Source organism: Panulirus ornatus, chromosome 73 (assembly GCF_036320965.1).
Source record: "Panulirus ornatus isolate Po-2019 chromosome 73, ASM3632096v1, whole genome shotgun sequence".
Lineage (NCBI taxonomy): Eukaryota > Metazoa > Arthropoda > Malacostraca > Decapoda > Palinuridae > Panulirus > Panulirus ornatus.
Genome location: NC_092296.1, coordinates 13,334,989 through 13,353,383, shown reverse-complemented (window position 1 = coordinate 13,353,383; position 18,395 = coordinate 13,334,989). Strand labels below are relative to the sequence as shown.

Below are 18,395 nucleotides of genomic sequence, written 5' to 3'. Positions count from 1 at the left end.
CGTGTGGAAATAAAGAGTGTAGTTGAGAGAGCAGAAGAGGGTGTTTTGAAATGGTTTGGTCACATGGAGAGAATGAGTGGGGAAAGATTGACCAAGAGGACATATGTGTCAGAGGTGGAGGGAACGAGGAGAAGTGGGAGACCAAATTGGAGGTGGAAAGATGGAGTGAAAAAGATTTTGAGTGATCGGGGCCTGAACATGCAGGAGGGTGAAAGGCGTGCAAGGAATAAAGTGAATTGGAACGATGTGGTATACCGGGGTCGACGTCCTGTCAATGGATTGAAGCAGGGCATGTGAAGCGTCTGGGGTAAACCATGCAAAGTGTGTGGGGATTGGATGTGGAAAGGGAGCTGTGGTTTCGGTGCATTATTACATGACAGCTAGAGACTGAGTGTGAACAATGGGGCCTTTGGTGTCTTTCCTAGCGCTACCTCACACACATGAGGGGGGACGGGGTTGTTATTCCATGTGTGGCGAGGTGGCGATGGGAATAAATAAAGGCAGACAGTATGAATTGTGTACATGTGTATATATATGTCAGTGTGTGTATATATATGTGTACATTGAGATGTATAGGTATGTATATTTTGCATGTGTGGACATGTATGTATATACATGTGTATGTGGGCGGGTTGGGCCATTCTTTCGTCTGTTTCCTTGCGCTACCTCGCTAACGCGGGAGACAGCGACAAAGCAGAATATATGAATAAATAAATAAATATTTTGCTACTACTCATGACAGCTACAGAGTGAATTTTAGTGTATGAGTCCATTTCTTGTCTGTTCCTGGAGCTACCTTGCTGATGTGGGAAGTGGCACACAAGTATGAGAAAAAATAACTAAGATCATGATCATATTGGTGTTAGAGCAAGGAGGAAGTGGAGGGTCTTTGACCCAACTTGTAACCTAAGCATGTTCTTGTCAGAGTGCACTTCTCTCACCCAGGTGGCTGTCTTTTCTTTCTGCCTCATCCATACCTGGATTGCTGGCTTTCTGTCTACAAACATATAATCTCTCCTTGTCACACATAACACCTGACAACACTTAACTCACAAAACTCATTCTTCATGACTCTAGATTTTCCTTCAGTGAGCGCTATGCACTAACCCTGCCTTTTGGCAAATGGTAGAAGCCATAGATAGAAGTAGTAGGTAGGAACATTAGACAAGAACACTAGGTTAGTTAGTTAGTTAGAAGTAATATGTAGGAACTGCAGTTGGGAATATTTGGTAAAAGTAGTACTTGGAACATAAGCAGGAACATTAGGTAGACACATTAGGTAGAAGTAGTTGGAAGGAATATAAAATTGTCACCTCTGAAAACACTTTGTTAGACCTGTCCTCTGCAAGTGGCCTCTTGGTTGTGAAGTGCTAAAGGCTAAGAAGCTGCACCAAAGTTCTCATGTTATGGAAGCTTTTGCCATAGCCACCCAATGAAGGAGTTCCTAAAACGAACGAGTATCAGAGATATAGATAGACAAGTATATAACGGTGGATATGGTGCGAATGGAGCCATGGAAACAGGTGAGTCATAGACTTAGTGAGAAGGGCAATGGTTCTTGGAGCACTGATAAATATGTGGAAAGAGGGGTCACTGTCTGGGAGGGCAAAAATGGTTATTTGAAGTATAGTGGTCCCAGTAATTTAGTATGGATTTCGAGGCATGTGCCATAGATGAGATTCTACTTAAGAGGGAATGTGTTAGAAACGAAACATTTGAGGTCAGTATATGGTGTGAGAAAGGTTGATTGAGTATGTAATTTAAGGGGTAAGAGAAAGGTGTGGTAATAAGAACAGCATGATTGACAGAGTGGAAGAGGATGTTCTGAAATAGTGTGGGCATATGAAGAGAATGAGTGAGAAGTTGACAAAGAGTATATGTGCATCAGAAGTGGATTGGACAAGGAGAATGAAGAAACCAAACTGGAGATGTGATATGCAGGAGGGTGAAAGGTGTGCACAGGATAAAGTGAATTGGAGCAATGTGGTATACAGGGAGCAACATGCTGTCAGTGTGCTTAACGAAGGCATTTGAAGCAGCCAATGGAAACCATGGAAATGTATGGTTGGCTTGATTGTGGAAAGGGGACTTTGGTTTCGGTGCATTACATATGACAGCTAGAAAGTGGATGCGAGTAAGAGGCCTTGTTTTGTTTGTTCTTGGCACTACCTTGCAAACTTAGGAAACAGCAAATGAGTTTGAAAGAACAGAATAATGAAGGCACATACCTGAGCATAAGATTTATCTTATCAATTATGAAAGTATTTTTCATTCTTTGAACATATTATCAAATCTGTGCAATAATATTATCAGTAGGGAAAATAGTAATGCTTTATTATCAATAATGGTATCAATAATGATAACAGAAGAGGAAGTGACCCCCACTGCGCTCAGGGCACAGAACGGCATACCCAAGTATATTTATTTATTTATTTATTTATTATACTTTGTTGTTGTCTCCCTCGTTAGCGAGGTAGCACAAGGAAATAGATGAGAGAGTGGCTCAACCCACCCACATGCACATGTATATACATACATACCCACACATGTACATATACATATCAATACATTTCAACGTATACATACATATACATACTCAGACATATACATATATACACATGTACATATTCATACCTGCTGCCTTCATCCATTCTCACTGCCACCCCGCCACACATGAAATGACACACCCCCTCCCCCCGCACGCGCACAAGGTAGTGCTAGGAAAAGACAGCAAAGGTCACATTCATTCACACTCAGTCTCTAGCTGTCATGGGTAAGCCAAGAATATAAGGATATATATATAGAGTGATCGGTTCTCAGTGAATGTAGGTTTGCGGCAGGGGTGTGTGATGTCTCCATGGTTGTTTAATTTGTTTATGGATGGGGTTGTTAGGGAGGTGAATGCAAGAGTTTTGGAAAGAGGGGCAAGTATGAAGAGTGTTGTGGATGAGAGAGCTTGGGAAGTGAGTCAGTTGTTGTTCACTGATGATACAGCGCTGGTGGCTGATTCATGTGAGAAACTGCAGAAGCTGGTGACTGAGTTTGGTAAAGTGTGTGAAAGAAGGAAGTTAAGAGTAAATGTGAATAAGAGCAAGGTTATTAGGTACAGTAGGGTTGAGGGTCAAGTCAATTGGGAGGTAAGTTTGAATGGAGAAAAACTGGAGGAAGTAAAGTGTTTTAGATATCTGGGAGTGGATCTGGCAGCGGATGGACCATGGAAGCGGAAGTGAATCATAGGGTGGGGGAGGGGGCGAAAATCCTGGGAGCCTTGAAGAATGTTTGGAAGTCGAGAACATTATCTCGGAAAGCAAAAATGGGTATGTTTGAAGGAATAGTGGTTCCAACAATGTTGTATGGTTGCGAGGCGTGGGCTATGGATAGAGTTGTGCGCAGGAGGGTGGATGTGCTGGAAACGAGATGTTGAGGACAATGTGTGGTGTGAGGTGGTTTGATCGAGTAAGTAATGTAAGGGTAAGAGAGATGTGTGGAAATAAAAAGAGTGTAGTTGAGAGAGCAGAAGAGGGTGTTTTGAAATGGTTTGGGCACATGGAGAGAATGAGTGAGGAAAGATTGACCAAGAGGATATATGTGTCAGAGGTGGAGGGAACGAGGAGAAGTGGGAGACCAAATTGGAGGTGGAAAGATGGAGTGAAAAAGATTTTGAGTGATCGGGGCCTGAACATGCAGGAGGGTGAAAGGCGTGCAAGGAATAGAGTGAATTGGATCGATGTGGTATACCGGGGTTGACATACTGTCAGTGGATTGAATCAGGGCATGTGAAGCGTCTGGGGTAAACCATGGAAAGTTGTGTGGGGCCTGGATGTGGAAAGGGAGCTGTGGTTTCGGGCATTATTGCTTGACAGCTAGAGACTGAGTGTGAATGAATGGGGCCTTTGTTGTCTTTTCCTAGCGCTACCTCGCACACATGAGGGGGGAGGGGGATGGTATTCCATGTGTGGTGATGGGAATGAATAAAGGCAGACAGTGTGAATTGTGTGCATGGGTATATATGTATGTGTCTGTGTGTGTATATATATGTGTACATTGAGATGTATAGGTACGTATATTTGCATGTGTGGACATGTATGTACATACATGTGTATGGGGTGGGTTGGGCCATTTCTTTCGTCTGTTTCCTTTCGCCACCTCGCAAACGTGGGAGACAGCGACAAAGCAAAATAAAATAAATAAATAAAAAATATATAGAGAGAGAACTGACAGTGTTAGTACCCACCCCTTTCTCCACACCATTGCTCAGTTGCTTCCTTGAAGAAATAATGGTATTGATAAACTGTACTACTGGTAATGCTTGACAATGATGTTGATAGTGATAGTAGTGGTAACATTATTCATTTAAGAGTATTCATGATAATAACAGTAATAAAGATCATGCTAATGATAGTATTAGAGGTGCCATATGGATAATGATAGTTATTATGATATTCACCCTCTCAGGTCACATCATTTTAAGCTTTTTAACCTGTCTAATGTCAGACAAGTTTAATAAGCACAGGAATTGGCCAAGAATGTTTATAGTGATATTGATAATATTGATGATAATTTAGTTACTTTTATTGGTATTATTGTTGGTGTGATGATCTTTACTTATCTAAACAGTAGGAACAAAATATTACAGCTTTGATACATTATGTACTATGGTGAGAGTCTCAGTTCTGTGTTGCTCACCAAGCAATTGCAGTGCCCTCTGGCTTTCAGCTCAGATTGGGTAGAACTTCTTGGTTATGACTGTTTATCAGCAAGTTATCTATCCATCTTCATCACCCCTTCACAGTTTCTTATGGTGAATCAGTTATGTATGTAAAGCCTCTGAATTCACTCGGATATCTTAATTGTATATCATCTGTTTGAGGTAAACATGGACTTTCACATGTTTAAAACTTCTCACTTTCCACACTCTTGATTTGTCAAGTGAGACCAGCATCTCCATGCGCACCACTGTTATGCACAAAATGCTTTCATTCCATCTCATCCCAGATCATTCTTCAAGCATTTTCCACTGAATAGTATCAGTTTTCTGCAGTCTTCCCTCCCCACTGTACCAATGACTTTCCTTTCTTGACCAGCCTATCATTTGCAGTACATTCTTCATGGCCACACCATCCTGAAAAAAATTCATCTGTGGACTTTTCTCACAATTTCTTCATGCCAGACATCCTCTGACTTTTTTGCACTTTACTTTCTCTGTCCTCATAATTCCAGGTTTACTGTACAAGTCATTCTTCTTTACTGCTCATATTTTCTTGTACCATCCTGACCAGCTGAAACTTGGTTTCACATCCATTCATATGAGTTTAAACCAGTACACGTAAATGCATGTTTCTTGCACACTCTACAATTAGATATATTCCATTCATGTAAGATGTTAATACACCTCCCATTTTTCTGTCTTACATGACTGCTTTCAATTTTAGATTTCCCACAACAGTACCATCCTTACTAAAAGTTACTCCCAGATATATAAATTTTTCTGCAACTTCAACATTTCTTCACCATGCAAATTAGATATTTCATAGTGATTTTCCATCCCTTTTAAAAACTATAGTCTCACTTTTATTCATATTCATTTTCAGCATCCTCTATGCATTTATATCAAAGCATCCCACAATTCTGTTCAGCTGTTCCTCTGATTTAGCTAACATCGTCACATCAACCACATACAACAGCTGTGACTACGTACATTATGTTTCTCAATGGTTTAACATCACACTAAAATCATCCCACCTCACTCTCATCCTACTCACCCATAAAAGTATGAAATAATCATGGTGACATTACAAAACTTTGTTGTGCTTCCATATTTATTTCAAAGCTGTCTCTCACACCTCTTATTCTCACACATGCTTTACTTTCATTGTAAAAGCTTTAACAGCATATTCAAAAGTCTTCCAAGCACACCATATAGAGTCAGAGCTTCCAATTTAGCTATCCTATTCATTTTATTATAAGCCATTTATAGATGTATAAATGCTGCATACACTTTCACTAAGTTGCTTTTGGTGAAATAAAGCCAGAAGCTTATCTGCCTCACCCACTCTTTATCTTTCTTAATGTTTTTTTTTTCAACATTTATCAAGATGTCAGACAAGTAGTGTCTACCATCAGGTATTTAAAAAATCAAGAAAACCTGTACTTAAACAAATTCATTTACAGGCAATACAAATAAGTTTTTGGATTACATAAGGGTGCTGCTTTGCATTAATGATACACATCATGCATTTGTACATCTAAATAACTTTGTAGCCACAGTGACATCTTGATGATGCTGACTGGGAAATGGAACACTTTCTCACACTACTACAGTAAAGCACGTGATAATGCTATAGTTCATGTATTCTGCCATCCTGCATCTATTTCTGTATCAGTCATGTAACAATAGAGTGCACGTTTACTCTAGTAATACGCTTCTATCACCAAGTTAAGCTAATCACCACACTTGTTCTTATATATTTTAATTCATGGGTACTGCTATATCACACTTGAATTCCTAACATACTCATATTTCTGCACCTCACCTGCAGCATTCTGTTGCACCTTTGAATTTGTACCATAGTACATGTGGATTACTTGTGTTACACGAGCTACATATCCGCATGTGGATTACTTGTGTTACACGAGCTACATATCTGCATGTCTCATCCTGCAGCAGTGATAGTGGTAATGATATGTAGTGTTTACTTTCAATTGTAATGTAGTAGAATAAAACATTTATTATGATTAAAAGAAACTTGATGGCACAAGACCAATTAGATGATGAGTAACCAGAAAGTTGAAGGGTTGATTCTCTTTGTACAGCCTCTCCCTCAGTTTGAAAAAGGGTGACACATCAATAAACAAAATGAATATATGTTTGAAACAAATATTCATATGAAACTTTGGCTATATCGCATATACCAGTAGAAAGAGTAGAAATGTGTTTCATATTACTGTGTTCTGTCATAACTCTAGGCCTGCTAATTGCATTATAAAATATTTTACCTATACTGCTTCCAGGGCTTTCAGACGGTAAGTGTTTCTATTACAACTTGTTAGAGAATAATTACCTTAAATATTATGAGCTCATTCTTTAAACTTGATATGCACAAGTGTTAGAATTGCTGCAACTAATACGAGCAATCTCCTGTTACTGCATACATAATTATAAAAAAGTGTTATTTTGATTATTATCCTTCATGATTTCTGTAATCCATTCTCTACATATCTGTTCTCTCATCTCCTTATATGTATAGTACAACTTATTTATTCCATGCTCAACCTTTTCTGCTTGAAACCTGTGACTCTTGTTACTTTTGTTGATTTCAGACTTAACATTTGACTTCAACAATTCAGATGGATATTAGTTTGATTTAGCTCTCCACATCTGTCTGATTTGTGACAGTACTCTGTGTGATGTTAATTCTCCAAGTATATAATTTCCTCTACTACTGTACGAGTGGACCCAAATTATGTATATCATCTGGACATATTGAATTGATTTTGTCCATTCATTAGTCCTGTCTGTCTACAGTTTAGATTCCATTGTACATTTGACCATTTTATGCTTGTATTAAAGTATAGTACTGCTTTTTAGTAAGCTTGAGTTTTGTCATTGTCTGAGCTCACTGTTCTATCAGCACAATTTTTATTATATCAAGTTCTTGCTGCACATATTTCAACCCTTCCCTCACAGTGGTACTTGAACACTGTCAGTCCTGTTTTAATTTTTCTTATATATCTGAGATATGACAATCTTTTGTCTCCCTCTGTTCATGTGTAAATTTTATGCACCTGTATGACTATATATAAGTTCTTTTTATATGTTGTAACCCACTGATCATATCTGGGAGCTTTATACATTTACAGTATTAGAATTCTGCCCCTAAGATGCTCTCTGTTAACATCTTTACCCATCGTAAGCATATATGTGCTCCTTTCTATTTTGAACCCCAGTGACTGCATGTGATACATTGATCTTTTATTGAGAATCATCTACCTCATCAACAGTAAAGGTAATTTAGCAGCCAAAACACGTATCTCAAAACTTTCCTTAATATAGTGCTGTAATTACATTTGAAAGCTTCTTTCTCTAAGCATTTGAACTCCCATTCTCAAATCCAAGGTGTTCCATGAAGCTTTTTAGTAGTGTGTGAAATCTCTGCACTTCAACTTGGGGTTGGACTGCAACTTAGGGTTGGACTAGGTACCCTTTGACAGGATTTAAACCATTATTACATGAACCTTTCTTTTGCAACAGATAAACTCCTTTGTGCACATTTGAGCTTTCTCTCTAGATTTTTTAACTCATTTTGTTTATATATCAAGAAGCCTTTGACACATATGGTGGAGGAGCCATTCTTTATGTGCCAAGATATTTTGTCTTCTCTTTCAGTATTTGAACACATTGAACACCCCACACTACCAGGCTTGAGACTGGATGGAGTACTACCTTGGCCTAAACATTTTTGTTAATATTTTAAGCTCCCTTTCTCAATACTTAAATCTAGAATTTTCTTGTATGTCTTGAGAAGGCTTTTGTTTATGAGATAAAAAGCCTGTATGCACTCAAGTTTTCCTCTGATATTGACCCCTCTCCATATTCAAACCCTTTCACTTACATGTTTTGGTCCATTTTAAGCACTTTTCAGCCTTCTCATCACACTGTTTCAGCCCACCGTGACCAAATTTGAGCCCAACCTTTCCCAGTCTTTCCCCATTTTTCATCCATCTTTTTTATATTTCAATCCTCTGATGCCATGCACAAAATGTATGGCTATTTTTAAGCACTCTCTAGCCTTAGTATAACTTTTTTATGATAATAATTTAACCTTCTTCAGTCATATTTGACCTTATTTCTAGCGATTTTATGAGACATTCTCCCTTTCAGGCCCGGGACCGGACAGAACGATGTCTGGTGTTGCTGGTAGAATTTGCTCTTGCTCTGGCTGCTGTCCTAGATGCCATCAATAAGGAAAGCTTCCAAAGCTTCAAACTTCGTGTTGGTAAGATCTTGAAGAGCTGTGCTTGGGGACTTTCAGTTATCAAGATTTTATAACAGTATTGTTGGTCATTATGAAAATATGGGGATAGATTTCATTTTTAAAAGGGGTAGCCATTGTGTCTTAAGGTTTAAGCTCCCTCAACCTTTTCTAGCCCTTCAGAGTTATGGTTACAGACCACTGTTCTCCAGGTTTATTTTCACAAAATATGTACATGACTGCACAATAGCAGCATATCTGCAGCACTTTTGTTGAGATTTAGGGTCTTAATTAAGGTTGAACAGGAATGTAAGAGGACTAAATGATGAATGTATGCGCATGGAAACTGTAGTCACTTTTAAAAGTGTATCTTAGATACATTAGGTACATGCAAGACAAGGCTGCTAAGCAGTGGAACCCATGAATGAAAGCGAGAAAATAGTGATATTAGGCTTGATAGATGATACAGGTTACACAAGTTGTATAGGAATGTGAATGAAAGATAAATGGTTGGCAAGTGTCAGCTCAATATTGTTTGATGCAAAATTCAAATGTGATAGGTTCAGGATTATATTAATTTGTGTGATACAGTGATAGAGTATTGCAGGGTAAAGATACCATATGCAGAGAACATGAAAGAGCAGTTGAAAAAGTAGAACCGGAGAAAAGCTGTGATAGGTGATTCAATGGTTGGATGAGGGAGAGAAAAGGGAAAAATAGGTAGGTGAGGTTGCATGTGCAAATAACAATAATGAAAGAATACATCATTTCAACTTAAGGATGTCAAGAAATGCAAATGATGTTGGTAGAAAGAAGACAGGATAGACTATAGCATGAGTAATATGTTTCTGTTAAGAGAGAATAGAACACGAAGTATGCATGATGTGACACTCTGTAACAGGGTTATATGGGGAGCTTAAAAGATCATGTGAAAGCGAAATATAGGTTACCCTATTAATTTTAAATGGTATAGAACTGAAATTTGTGAATGAGGAAGTGAGAAAGAAATAAAGCTGTTAAGAAAATATTTTTCTGTTAGCTGAGGCAACATGGGCAATGTCGCCCTAACTGAGATCATCTCATTACCACTGTATATATGGAGAAACTTGAGAGTAAATGTGAATATGAGCAAGCTTATTAGGTTCAGTAGGCTTAAGGAACAAGTTCATTGGGAGGTAAGTTTGAATGGAGGAAAATTGGAAGAGGTGAAGTGTTTTAGATATCTGGGAGTGGACTTAGCAGCGGATGAAATCATGGAAGCGGAAGTGAGTCACAGGGTGGGGGAGGGGGTGAAGGTTCTGGGAGCAATGAAGAACATGTGGAAGGGGAGAGCATTATCTCAGAGAGCAAAAATGGGTATGTTGGGTGGTTGCAAGGCATGGGTTATAGATAGGATTGTACGGAGGATGGTGGATGTGTTGGAAATAAAGTGTTTGAGGACAATATGTGGTGTGAGATGGTTTGATAGAGTAAGTAATGTATGGGTAAGAGGGATGTATGGAAACAAAAAGAGTATGGTCGAGAGAGCAGAAGAGAATGTGTTGAAATGGTTTGGACATATGGAGAGAATGAGTGAGGAAAGATTGACAAAGAGGATATGTGTATCAGAGATTGTCTGGTTGGGGGGAAGATGGGTATTTTTGAAGGAATGGTACTTCCAACACCATGATATGGATAAGGCTGTGTGGATGAGGGTGGATTTGTTGGAAATAAAATGTTAGAGGACAATGTGTGATGTGAGGTGGTCTGATCAGGTAAGTAATGAAAGGGTAAGAGAGAAGTGTGGTAATAAAAGTGCGATGACAGAGCGCAAGAGGGTGTGATGAAATGGTTTGGACATATGGAGAGAATGAGTAAGAAAAAGGTTGACAAAGAGGAAATCTGAGTATGAAATGGAGGGGACAAGGAGAATGGGGAGACCAAATTGGATATGGAAGGATGGAATAAAAAAAATTGAGCAGTCAGGCCCTGAATATGCAGGAGTGTGAAAGGCATACACAAGATAGAGTGAATTGCAATGATGTGGTATACTCGGGTTGACATGCTTTCACTGAACTGAACCATGGCATGTGAAACACCTAGGGTAAACCATGGAAAGGTCTGTGGGGCCTGGATGTGGATAGAGAGCTATTGCTTCAGTGCATTACACATGACAGATAGATAGATAGATATATTTTAGCCTAAGCTTAAGATTCTACTAGAGGTTTGATGTGAAAAGCCGCAGTAAGATTTCAGTGTAGGAGTTGCATCATGAGCATGAGGAGTGTTGCAATGTGATGAACTGGTGTTTGTAGTGCTGGAGATACGGGTAGGGGCTAGAATACAGATGAGAAAGGGTAATTCCTACATATGTGAGTGTGTGTGTGTGTGTGTGTGTGGGTGGGTGGGGGGGGGATGGATTCACATGGGTGTATGTCTGGTGGAGTGGTTTTTAAAACTATGCATGGAGGGTGGTTGTTTAGTGGGTTTTTTTCAGCATTTATGTGTTGTTTTAGTTTCATGTTTGTTGGGCTGGGTGTTCTGTAAGTAAATGCTCCTTCACTGTAAAGCAGCGGTAAATTTTTCTATCTACTTGGGGTTGGTGGCTGGTTATGGAGTGGTTTGCTTTGGAGGGGTTCAGTCCTTTTGCAAAGAACTGAGGGTTATGCATATTGAAGTGAGATTGCTTTGAATATTTGTTTCACATAGTAGGTGTTGGATGTTTGTGGTTGTAAGGGAACCAGTGATTGGTCTGTGTGGTTTGCAGCTTTCATATGTTTGCTCTAGACTTTGCAGGTGAGGCTTAGTTTAAGGTGGATTGGAAGAAATATTTGTTAAGGATACAGGGGAATTCTTATTTTTACCCAGATTTGGTACTATTAAGTGCTCTGAGGGTGGTTAGTTTGTTTATAGTGTAGGGAGTGAGTGTCATGTAGCTTGCATGATGCCCAGAATAGATGGAGGTTTGTTGAATTGGAATGGTTGTTCATTCAGGTTGTTGAGGGGGTCCTACAGGTTGATTTTGGTTTGTCTGGGATTAAGAGGGTGACAGAAGATTTCTTCGGTGGTGCAGACATTCCGTTTTGATTGAGCCAGTGTGTTAGTTGCGTGAGGTAGTGTTGCGTGTTTGTTTTTGTGTGGCTAGTGTCAGTGTGTTATGATGTGATTGTGAGGCTACCTACATTTGAAAGAACTTTCATGCTGTGGTCTGCAAGATGAGGGAAGGTCATATAGGAAGAGGTTGGAGAGGGGTAGAGAATGTATTGCTACTTTGGAACTCCATTGTGGAGCTTTAGGACTTTGAAGATGGTGCCTTTGTAATTGGGTTGATGGCTAGCTATAAATTTGGCTTATCATTTTTATTCTTTTCTTCTTCAGTATTATGGAGAAGTGATGTTTGGGATAGTGTCAGTTGCTTTGTAAATAGCTACTTCTCCTAATATTATGTGATAAAAGGTTTTGTAGTTGGTTAAAACCATCTAGGATGTGTTGTAAAAGGAATGTGGGCAGTTTTGTAGTGGAGTGACTGGGTCTAAAGAAGTGGTAGAGGATGTGTGGATCAGGTGTTTGCTTTGAAGAATGTATGTGAGAAATACTTAAAAAAGCAAATGGATTTGTATGTAGCATTTATGGATCTGGAGAAGGCATATGATAGACTTGATAGAGATGCTCTGTGGAAGACTAAGAATATATGGTGTGGGAGGCCAGTTGTTAGAAGCAGTGAAAAGTTTTTATCGAGGATGTAAGGCATGTGTACGTGTAGGAAGAGAGGAAAGTGATTGGTTCTCAGTGAATGTAGGTTTGCGGCAGAGGTGTGTGATGTCTCCATGGTTGTTTAATTTGTTTATGGATGGGGTTGTTAGAGAGGTGAATGCAAGAGTTTTGGAAAGAGGGGCAAGTATGAAGTCTGTTGGGGATGGGAGAGCTTGGGAAATGAGTCAGTTGTTGTTCGCTGATGATACAGCGCTGGTGGCTGATTCATGTGAGAAACTGCAGAAGCTGGTGACTGAGTTTGGTAAAGTGTGTGAAAGAAGAAAGTTAAGAGTAAATGTGAATAAGAGCAAGGTTATTAGGTACAGTAGGGTTGAGGGTCAAGTCAATTGGGAGGTAAGTTTGAATGGAGAAAAACTGGAGGAAGTGAAGTTTTTTAGATATCTGGGAGTGGATCTGGCAGCGGATGGAACCATGGAAGCGGAAGTGGATCATTGGGTGGGGGAGGGGGCGAAAATCCTGGGAGCCTTGAAGAATGTGTGGAAGTCGAGAACATTATCTCCGAAAGCAAAAATGGCTGTGTTTGAAGGAATAGTGGTTCCAACAATGTTGTATGGTTGCGAGGCGTGGGCTATGGATAGAGTTGTGCACAGGAGTGTGGATGTGCTGGAAATGAGATGTTTGAGGACAATATGTGGTGTGAGGTGGTTTGATCAAGTAAGTAATGTAAGGGTAAGAGAGATGTGTGGAAATAAAAACAGCGTGGTTGAGAGAGCAGAAGAGGGTGTTTTGAAATGGTTTGGGCACATGGAGAGAATGAGTGAGGAAAGATTGACCAAGAGGATATATGTGTCGGAGGTGGAGGGAACGAGGAGAAGTGGGAGACCAAATTGGAGGTGGAAAGATGGAGTGAAAAAGATTTTGAGTGATCGGGAGCCTGAACATGCAGGAGGGTGAAAGGTGGGCAAGGAATAGAGTGAATTGGATCGTTGTGGTATACTGGGGTTGACGTGCTGTCAATGGATTGAATCAGGGCATGTGCAGCGTCTAGGGTAAACCATGGAAAGTTCTGTGGGGCCTGGATGTGGAAAGGGAGCTGTGGTTTCGGGCATTATTGCATGACAGCTAGAGACTGAGTGTGAACGAATGGGGCCTATGTGGTCTTTTCCTAGCGCTCCCTCGCACACATGAGGGGGGAGGGGGATGTTATTCCATGTGTGGCGAGGTGACGGTGGCAATGAATAAAGGCAGACAGTGTGAATTGTGTGCATGTGTATATATGTATGTCTGTGTGTGTATATATATGTGTACATTGAGATGTATGGGATTGTATATTTCCGTGTGTGGACGTATATGTATATACATGTGTATGGGGTTGGGTTGGGCCATTTCTTTCGTCTGTTTCCTTGCGCTACCTCGCAAACGCGGGAGATGGCGACAAAGCAAAATAATAATAATAATAAATATATATATATATTTTCTTTCAAACTATTCGCCATTTCCCGCATTAGCCAGTTAGCGTTAAGAACAGAGGACTGGGCCTCTGAAGGAATATTCTCACCTGGCCCCCTTCTGTGTTCCTTCTTTTGGAAAATTTAACAAAAAAAAAAAACGAGGGGAGGATTTCCAGCCCCCCGCTCCCTCCCCTTTTAGTCGCCTTCTACGACACACAGGGAATATGTGGGAAGTATTCTTTCTCCCCTATCCCCAGGGATATATATATATATATCCCTATGAGTCCACAGGGAAAATGAAACACGAAAAGTTCCCAAGTGCACTTTTGTGTAATAATCACATCATCACGGGAGATACAAGAGAGAAATATAACAGTCACTTGATATACATCGAAGAGACGAAGCTAGGACACCATTTGGTAAACATGTGATTGTCCAAACCATACAACAAGCGTTCATAAATTTACCATTTTACAAATCTTATCAACAATAAAGTTAGCTAATTTGTATAGACCATCACTAATATTTAGATTATAATTCTTTGTGTTTTTAATAATAAAAGATTCAATGATATTTCTCTTGGTAATAGAGTTAGAGTTAATAACTGAGATGGCGTTACTCCAGTCAATACAATGATCATAGTTTTTAACATGATTAAACAAGGCATTTGATTCTTGTCACGTTCTTATACTATATTTATGTTGCTTAAGTCTAACAGAAAGATCCCTACCAGTCTGACCAACATAAAGTTTATCACAGTTTCCACAAGGCACTTTATAGATGCAACCAAGAGAATTTTCTGGTGAATTCCTGATTAAGATATTCTTTATAGTATTATTGTTGCTAAAGGCAACATTTACATTAAAGGATTTAAGCAACATGGGAAGCAAAGTGATTATTATTAAAAGGGAGAACTAAAAGATTCTTGGTGTCAATGGGAGGTTTGGGCTCAACTCTATAAAAGATTTCTTTGCTAACTTAAGGGATTTATCAATGAAAGATCTAGGGTACTTTCACTTAGATCCGGTAGAATATATCTTCTCAAACTCATCATCAATAAACTCTGAACTGCAAATACATCATGCCCTAAAGAACATAGATTGAAATGATGATAATTTAACTCTGTCATGTTGAGATGAGTAATAATGGATATATGAGCATACATTGGTAGGTTTTCTGTATATCCTAAACTTAAACTAGTTTCCTTGTCTATGGATCATGCAATCTAAAAATGGTAACATACCATTATTTTCATTTTCTACAGTAACTTTGATGGAAGGTACTAAATTGTTAAGTAAGGGGAGAAATATTTGTAAATTTTCATTTGTTGGCCAAACACAAAGAACATCATCTACATACCTAAACCAAATTGCATTAGAAGGTAAGATATCCTTTAGTAATTTTGTTTCAAAAAATTCCATATAAAGATTACTTAGTACAGGTGAAAGAGGGTTACCCATTGCCATACCAAATTTTTGAGCATAATAATCTCCATTAAATAGAAGTACACAGTCTTTTACACACAAATTTATCAGTTCATTGAAATTAGACTTTGAAACAGGTAAATGAATATCATCCAAGACAACAAATGAAAATTTACAAATATTTCTCCCCTTACTTAACAATTTAGTACCTTTCATCAAATTTACTGTAGAAAATGAAAATAATGGTATGTTACCATTTTTAGATTGCATGATCCATAGACAAGGAAAGTTTAAGTTTAGCATATACAGAAAACCCACCAATGTATGCTCATATATCCATTATTACTCATCTCAACATGACAGAGTTAAATTATCATCATTTCAATCTATGTTCCTTAGGGCATGACGTATTTGCAGTCCAGAGTTTATTGATGATGAGTTTGAGAAGACACATTCTATTGGATCTAAGTTAAAGTACCCTAGATCTTTCATTGATAAATCCCTTAAGTTAGCAAAGAAATCATTTTATAGAGTTGAGCCCAAACCTCCCATTGACACCAAGAATCTTTTAGTTCTCCCTTTTAATAATAATTTTACTTTGCTTCCCATGTTGCTTAAATCCTTTAATGTAAATGTTGCCTTTAGCAACAATAATACTATAAAGAATATCTTAATCAGGAATTCACCAGAAAATTCTCTTGGTTGCATCTATAAAGTGCCTTGTGGAAACTGATAAAATTTTATGTTGGTCAGACTGGTAAGGATCTTTCTGTTAGACTTAAGCAACATAAATATAGTATAAGAACAGGACAAGAATCAAATGCCTTGTTTAATCATGTTAAAAACTATGATCATTGTATTGACTGGAGTAACACCATCTCAGTTATTAACTCTAACTCTATTACCAAGAGAAATATCATTGAATCTTCTATTATTAAATACACAAAGAATTATAATCTTAATATTAGTGATGGTCTATACAGATTAGATAACTTTATTGATAAGATTTCTAAAATAAGTTTATGAATGCTCGTTGTATGTTTTGGAAAATCACACGTTTACCAAATGGCATCCTAGCTTCGTCTCTTCGATGCATATCAAGTGACTGTTATATTTCTCTCTTGTGTCTCCCCTGATGATGTGATTATTACACGAAAGTGCACTTGGGAACTTTTCGTGTTTCATTTTCCCCGTGGACTCATAGGAATATCTTGATCATGTGCTAAATTGTGATCGTTTCCAATATATATATAGTATATATAGTATATATATATAGTATGAAGTCTGTTGTGGATGAGAGAGCTTGGGAAGTGAGTCAGTTGTTGTTCGCTGATGATACAGCGCTGGTGGCTGATTCATGTGAGAAACTGCAGAACCTGTTGACTGAGTTTGGTAAAGTGTGTGAAAGAAGAAAGTTCAGAGTAAATGTGAATAAGAGCAAGGTTATTAGGTACAGTAGGGTTGAGGGTCAAGTCAATTGGGAGGTAAGTTTGAATGGAGAAAAACTGGAGGAAGTAAAGTGTTTTAGATATCTGGGAGTGGATCTGGCAGCAGATGGAACCATGGAAGCGGAAGTGAATCATAGGGAGGGGGAGGGGGAGGGGGCGAAAATCCTGGGAGCCTTGAAGAATGTGTGGAAGTCGAGAACATTATCTCGGAAAGCAAAAATGGGTATGTTTGAAGGAATAGTGGTTCCAACAATGTTGTATGGTTGCGAGGCGTGGGCTATGGATAGAGTTGTGCGCAGGAAGGTGGATGTGCTGGAAATGAGATGTTTGAGGACAATGTGTGGTGTGAGGTGGTTTGATCGAGTAAGTAACGTAAGGGTAAGAGAGATGTGTGGAAATAAAAAGAGCGTGGTTGAGAGAGCAGAAGAGGGTCTTTTGAAATGGTTTGGGCACATGGAGAGAATGAGTGAGGAAAGATTGACCAAGAGGGTATATGTGTCGGAGGTGGAGGGAATGAGGAGAAGTGGGAGACCAAATTGGAGGTGGAAAGATGTAGTGAAAAAGATTTTGTGTGATCGGGGCCTGAACATGCAGGAGGGTGAAAGGAGGGCAAGGAATAGAGTGAATTGGATCGATATGGTATACCGGGGTTGACGTGCTGTCAGTGGATTGAATCAGGGCATATGAAGCGTCTGGGGTAAACCATGGAAAGCTGTGTAGGTATGTATATTTGCGTGTGTGGACGTGTATGTATATACATGTGTATGGGGGTGGGTTAGGCCATTTCTTTTGTCTGTTTCCTTGTGCTACCTCGCAAACGCGGGAGACAGCAACAAAGCAAAAAAAAAAAAATGTATATATGTATATATATATATATATATATATATATATATATATTTATTTATTTATTTTGCTTTATCGCTGTCTCCCGCGTTAGCGAGGTAGCGCAAGGAAACAGACGAAAGAATGGCCCAACCCGCCCACATATAAATGTATATACATACATGTCCACACACGCACAATATACATACCTATACATCTCAATGTACACATATATATACACACACAGACATATACATATATACACATGTACATAATTCATACTGTCCGCATTTATTTGTTCCCATCGCCACCTCGCCACACATGGAATAACAACCACCTTCCCCCTCCTGTGTGCGAGATAGCGCTAGGAAAAACACCAAAGGCCCTATTCGTTCACACTCAGTCTCTAGCTGTCATGTAATAATGCATCGAAACCACAGCTCCCTTTCCACATCCAGGCCCCACACACTTTGCATGGTTTACCCAAACGCTTCACATGCCTTGATTCAATCCATTGACAGCACGTCGACCCCGGTATACCACATCGTTCCAATTCACTCTATTCCTTGCACGCCTTTCACCTTC

The 18,395-nt window shown here is 39.1% G+C and overlaps 1 protein-coding gene across 1 annotated transcript in view; it reads left to right on the top strand.

Moving 5' to 3' along the window:
• LOC139748349 (uncharacterized) overlaps window positions 1-18,395 on the top strand; it is an 84,696-nt gene that overhangs the window by 30,556 nt on the left and 35,745 nt on the right. Inside the window, exon 8 of the mRNA XM_071661423.1 lies at window positions 8,882-8,996. Coding sequence (XP_071517524.1) covers window positions 8,882-8,996 — 115 coding nt within the window. The remainder of the gene's footprint in view (window positions 1-8,881; window positions 8,997-18,395) is intronic.